Consider the following 7,022-nt stretch of genomic DNA (forward strand, 5'->3'; position numbering starts at 1 on the left):
ACTCCAATAAAGCAAAGCCCTCTAATATGACCCCCTGTCCCACCCTAATTTAGACACAACGCCCCCCCCCCCCCCTTCATATTGGCTATTTATAACTTCCCAGCTCTTCCTTGTCTAATAATTTGGGCTCACCCCCTCTGTGTTAGGTGGGCATGTCACCCCCCCTTCCTTGGTGTGAATACCTCTGCCCCATTTTGCAGAGCTCACATTGATGGAGAGATTTTGAGAATCTATTCCTCTCTCTCTCTCTCTCTCTCTCTCTCTCTCTCTCTCTCCCCTTTTTCTTTCTTTCTTCCTTTCCTTTTTTTTTTAGGAGAGTGACAGATGGTAAGTCCTCCCCCCCCAGGGACCCAAATCTCCCTCAATCCAACCGCACGTCAATCAGAGGCTCCCGTGTGATCGCTCCCGCGGATGACGTGCCAACCATATGGCCTGGCATCAGAGCTGGTACCATGACTCGGTAGACATGCCACCCTCTCCTCCTTTTGGATTGCACTCTGAAGGAGCTTGAGAACCTCAAGGAGACTGTTATACTCCCAGAAGATGATCTGAACCATGTCATAAATTTCTTCAGCGCCTAGCTCTGGAGGTAAGTTGGGTTCAGAGGAGGCTTCTCCAACTTGGAGAGAGGAATGAGACAATCCCCATCCGTATTATTGTATTTCCTATCTACCTTTGTGGAGCAGACATCGGGACGGATGGAGACCACCTTACGGATCAGCATCCATCTAGGATTAACCCTTAAAGCCATGATGGCATCTCCTGGCTCTGTAGGGGCTCAGGGGGCTACGGCTGGGGGGATCTGTCTTTTGCATAGTCGGAAGTCTGCTGGATTTTTTCTCAGGGAATCATTGGCAAGGAGGACACAATGCCGGGTGTCACCCGACTACCGACGACTAGATGCCTTCACCCTCCGTCTGTCTGTCCTATGTGTCTAGATTATTTAGCATTTCTTTATGTTACTGTTAGCCTGTGTTCATACACAGCAGAAGACTGCTTATCTTATTATCCTGTACATAGAAATCTGCACTTCTCTCATTTTGTAAATTTGTCTTCTTTCTAGTTTTTTTTCTTTAATATTAATCTTATCTATTTTCTATATTTTTATTTATTTTATGTGTTACTTTTTTAATGACTATAAATGTAATATATGATCTGAATGTCACATTATACTGTCTTTATATATATATATATATATATATATATATATATATATATATGCACATATTATCCATTTATTACAATATATATATATATATATATATATATATATATATTTACATTATTGCATATAAAAATATAAGAAAAAATGAACCTGATTATTTTCCATAGACTTTGGATTTTTAGATCAGGTTGCTGGCGGATGAGCCCACATAGGATAAGATCCAGCTATTATTATTGGGAAGTAGCGAACTTTACCCAGGCTATTCCGGCTATATTGTGATTAGGGAGCCACCTATCTAATAGACTAAATATACCCCATGTAAACCGAGAGGGCAGGCAAATTGGGATCCTATAATGAAATAATAATTGGATCTATCAACATTATCTGACAGCCTTTAATTTGGAGCGGTGATGGCTAAATTGAATGGCAATTAATTCTAATCATACCCAGGGCAGATCGAGTGGTCTCATGGAGTGAGGGGCTGCAATATAAGGACTATATATATATATATATATATATATATATATATATATATATATATATATAAAACTATTATTATATTGCAATTACAATTACAATTGGCAGGATCGATGCTTTCCTGCCTTAAAGCAAATTATTTTCAATCTGGGATTCAGGATTAAGGGTCGTTTCTGGGGTCATTTCATTATATAGGGTCAGGTATATATGGCAGCTTCTGTCTCTACGGCCTTAAAGCTTGTCCCCTTTATATTACACAGCCTTGAGTATTACTATATTGATCTAATACTGCTAATATCGAATGGTAGGAATATGCATAATATGCTTATATCCTAAATACTATGTATTTGTCTCTAATATTATTTCTCTAAATACTAGTTGTTGTTTTTTTTACAGAATATTAATTTATATAGCACAAAACATAACACAGTAAGGTAGCTATATATTCAGCTTATGAATAAATGGAAAAACTGAATAATGGACTGATGGAATGGAAAGATGATAGACAGATAGATAGATAGATAGATAGATAGATAGATAGATAGATAGATAGATAATGCAGACATAGACATATCTATAGATAGATAGATAGATAGATAGATAGATAGATAGATAGATAGATATGCCTGACAGACATATCTATAGATATCTACGATAGATAGATAGATAGATAGATAGATAGATAGATAGATAGATAGATAGATGGTATACAGTTAATGGTTTCTCAGCCTTTGTATACCTTAGAGGTTTGCACATCCCTATACTATGCTGCACCTTGTTGTATGTTGCTCATACATTGTTCTGTAGTCGGCTGCGTCGCTCCAGTATAATTTGGTAAGGGTCTCCATTATATGAGTATATTATATTGTATTAGGATGTTATTGTGCATTATATGTTTTATTGACCCTTGGACGGCCCAGAAGTGTGTGGTGTTGACTTGTCTTGTCTTCTCTCCCCAGCCACCATGTTGACCAGGCTGTTCAGTGAGACCAGTCTTATTCCCGAAGTCCAGAAATTCGCCTCCTGGCCTGACGACTGTGATGAAGACTTGAGTGACAAGGACGAGAGGAGCGAGAAGAGCCTGCAGGAGGTTCACACTGAGGGGTCTCTGAGTGAGAGCAAGGACGATGGGGATATTGGTGGGGAAGATGAGGAGGAGGAAGAGGAGGAGGAGGGGACAGAGGAAGCAGAGGGAGAAAGGCCTAAGAAACGTGGCCCCAAAAAGAGGAAAATGACTAAGGCCAGGCTGGAGAGGTCCAAGGTGAGAAGACAGAAAGCCAATGCCAGGGAGAGAAACCGCATGCATGACCTCAATTCAGCCCTGGACAACCTCAGGAAGGTGGTGCCCTGCTACTCCAAGACCCAAAAGTTGTCCAAGATCGAGACTCTCAGGCTAGCTAAGAACTACATCTGGGCCCTGTCCGAGATCCTTAGGTCTGGGAAGAGGCCTGATTTAGTGTCCTATGTGCAAACCCTGTGTAAGGGCCTGTCCCAACCCACCACCAACCTGGTAGCCGGCTGCTTGCAGCTCAACTCCAGGAATTTCCTGACTGAGCAAGGTCAAGAGGCTGGGAGGTACCACGGCCCAAATTCTTCCTTTGCCATGCACCCCTACACCTACCAGTGCTCCAGGCTCTCAGGCTCCCAATGTCAGTCTAGTAGCATGGCTAATACTCACCCTCTGAGGAGCCATGGCTACTGTGCCACCTATGAGTCTCTGTATGGTAACACGTCCCCGGACTACAATAGCTCTGAGTATGACGCCCCCTTAAGTCCACCACTGTGCATTAATGGCAACTTCGCCCTCAAACAGGACTCATCCCCAGACCACGATAAAAATTACCACTATTCTATGCACTATTCTGCCCTCCCATCCTCCAGGCCTTCTGGGCACAGCTTGCTCTTCGGATCCTCTGGGATGAGAAGTGGAGTCCACTCTGAGAACCTGTTGCCTTATGATATGCACGTCCACCATGATAGGGCCCCCATGTATGAGGAACTCAATGCGTTTTTCCATAACTGAGCAACCCAACGTTTCTCCACCTGTGCAATTTGTGCCAAGAAATATGGGAATATTGAAGGGACCAATGGAGAAGAACAAGGCCTGGTGGCCAACTACTGGTGCAGACACTTCTTAGTATGGTGAACCTTCTATCCTGCATTTCACTTGTATTTGGAGACCTTGCTTGGGTAACCTTAGCCACCCTACACTTGTGTATTGCAAGGTGGCCATGATGCACTACATACAGTTGTGTTGGTTGTAACTACTAATGCACAATGAAGAGTTCGGTTGGGTTCATCCACCCTCTGGCCAACCATAGCTCCATGACAAACATCATGTGTCTGATGTTCTATGGTTGTCTGCATAGGATCATCCTGCACCCCCATCCCCCTCCACTTCATTCACATGTACATATTCTGCATCCACATCATGTTTGCACATAGAACTTATGCTGGGTTTAGGCACTTGTTTCTGTATATTAATAATTGTAGACTTGTCCCCTCTGCTGATGGTATTCCTATATATTGTATCTGTACATACGACCTGACCATGTGTCTACATCATGGGAGAGACCCCCACTAGGTGCAATATACAAGACACTTCATCCACCTGCACCCAAGTGTAGTTTAAGAAATCAATGTGGGCAAATCTATCTATCTATCTATCTATCTATCTATCTATCTATCTATCTATCTATCATCTATCATACTATTTATCATACTATCTATAATTTCAATCCTCTATCTTTTCAGTATTCTATCTATCTATCTATCTATCTATCTATCTATCTATCTATCTATCTATCCATCTATCCATCTATAATTTCATTATTCTGTGTCTTTCTTTTATTCTTTTCAGTTTCCTATGTATCTATCATTTCAAACTTCTATTTATCTATCTATAATTTCAATCCCCTATCTTTTCAGTATTCTATCAATGCATTTATCATTTCAATGTTCTGTCTATCTATCTATCTATCTATCTATCTATCTATCTTATTTCTTTCTATCTATCTATCTATCTATCTATCTATCTATCTATCTATCTACTGTCTGTATATCTTTCATCTATCTATCTATCTATCTATCTATCTATCTATCTATCTATCTATCTATCTATCATTTCAGTCTTCGATGATTCATTTCTATCTTTCCTCTCCATCCCTGTCATTTCGATCTATTATCTATCTATGCACATTTTATAAATCTTTCTGATTTCTTTCACTCCGATCTGTCTTATATATGTGATATAGCCTATCTATCTATCTATCTATCTATCTATCTATCTATCTATCTATCTATCTATCCATCTGTCTCTCTATCTTTCTATCTATACCAGAATACTTTCCTACTTTTCTTGCCTACTGCAAAAATAAATGAAAAATAGGTAAAATTGAAATTTCAATTGCAGACGATTTTTTGTTAAAGCAATAAAATGCAAACCTAGGATGGAGTAGAAAACGAAATGGAGAATCTATGCAAAATATAAAAAAAATAAATTTATATAAAGTTTATTTTAAAGGGGACCAAGCAAACACGTCTAATGTGCAATTTCTTTTCAATTTCGATACGGGCCGAAGGGCGCAGGGAGCCAAGTCCTGCAGCTCCTCCGGCACTGAGAAGGTTAAGAGGACACGTGACCTGCATTTCAGTCTCCTGCATCAACAAAACCTGGTTGTTGTTATTGTGTTATTCACTAAATGTCACTTTCTGATCTGTGTGTCATATAATATCTGTTCGATCTGATCGGAAGGGAAGGTTTACATGCAGAAAATACTCTGTGATGTTTTGCATGGGAAAGAGAACTAGACAAAAAAAAAGTTTAAAAATATGCAAAACCTAAGGTTTTCACTTCCCCTGCTTTTCTGGTTAATTTCCTATCCTGTAATTGTATGTGATTATTTTCTTATGTCACCCTGGTGTCACCATGCGCTGCCTGTGACAGGACAGACACTTCTATGGCAATGCATTAATCTCTATGTATCAGTTCATTTCTCATCTATTCTATTTATTTCTCTATTTATTCTAGAATTCATTTATTATTTATTTTACAATACTTTCTATATCTTCCTCCTATGATTTAATTTATTTTGATATTTTGTATGATTAGAGATTGTGATGATTCTATTTATTTCATCTCAGCACTTTTTTTTATTATTATTTATAGATTTGAACTTTTTTCTTAATTTGGATGTATTTTTTCATATGTCTGGTAAATGTTGACAATTCTTAAGCTTGTAGAGAACAAAAAAAAAATGGTAAAATAGTGCGTGGGGCACAAGAAGTGTTGTGTATGTGTCCATTTTAATTCAGATTAATAAATATTAAAAACAGAAAATGGGATGGTGACATTTTATTTGCAGATACACAAAATATACATTTTTTAATACTATTTACTATTTCTGTTATATTATAGACTACATATATTTTTATATTATATATTATTTTATTATGTTATATACTACTTATATTTTTATTTTTAATATATTTATTTATATTTTTATTTATATATTATTTATATTTTATTGATATATTTCTAATATATTTCTATATTTTTATTTCTAATATGTTCTATACTATATTATATATAGTATGTATGTTATATATTATATTATATATTTCTATTATGCTATATATTATATACAGTAGATATAGTATATACTATTTTTATTATGTTATATACTATGCTATAGATATATTATATTATATACTATTTCTATTATGTTATATTATATACTATATTATATATTATGTACTATTTTTATATCGCACACACACAGATACATATGTATACTGGCGCCCAAACTTTACAGCAGTGTTAGCCACTTGGGTGGAGGAATCTTCAGCCCCACAATATGTCCTGGAGAGACATCTGGAAGTCTCCTGTGAACGGTTTAACTTGTAATTAAAAGGCTTTATAGAGGGCAATTAATAAATATTGAACATTTGTCATATTTGCTGGGTGTCATGGGATAAACAAAATGGCTGTTCCTCTGGGCTGTAAGCAATAAAGCACAAATAGAGCTCACAAGGTGCAGATGGGCACTGGGGTGACTTGGGTGGGCATAATGAAGCCCCAGTAAATACACAGCTAAACACAAAATAAATGTCACATTTGGTTTATGATGCCAGGCTGGAAAACAATGAGCAGAAATAAAATGGAAACTCTGTTTTCCAGGAAGATTCAGACATTCATGATGACAGTCCCCTAAGGCTTCATGTTGGGGGGAGGAGGGGGATCATGGAACCCGTACCTTTACATATGAAGGCTTTGATAGCCCAATAAGGGGTTAGTGTGGAATCTGGGGGTCACTGTCAGGCTTTGTGATAAGGGGGGTCCTGGAAGACCCTGAACATCTGTTCTCAGCCAGGAGCTGTC

At 37.9% G+C, this 7,022-nt stretch overlaps 1 protein-coding gene across 1 annotated transcript; it reads left to right on the forward strand.

The window, feature by feature from the left end:
- The first annotated feature begins 381 nt into the window (after window positions 1-381).
- On the forward strand, window positions 382-4,295 carry NEUROD2 (neuronal differentiation 2). The gene is made up of 2 exons (XM_075277192.1): window positions 382-589; window positions 2,602-4,295. Exon 2 carries the CDS (start codon window positions 2,607-2,609, stop codon window positions 3,663-3,665), a length of 1,059 nt encoding a protein of 352 aa, XP_075133293.1. The 5' UTR covers window positions 382-589; window positions 2,602-2,606; the 3' UTR covers window positions 3,666-4,295.
- The last annotated feature ends 2,727 nt before the right edge of the window (window positions 4,296-7,022 follow it).

The sequence above is a fragment of the Leptodactylus fuscus genome, chromosome 6 (genome assembly GCF_031893055.1).
Source record: "Leptodactylus fuscus isolate aLepFus1 chromosome 6, aLepFus1.hap2, whole genome shotgun sequence".
Lineage (NCBI taxonomy): Eukaryota > Metazoa > Chordata > Amphibia > Anura > Leptodactylidae > Leptodactylus > Leptodactylus fuscus.

What these genes read in the sequence shown, in the direction of transcription:
- NEUROD2 (XM_075277192.1), top strand. Translation starts at nt 2,607, where the DNA reads ATGTTGACCAGGCTGTTCAGTGAGACCAGTCTTATTCCCGAAGTCCAG.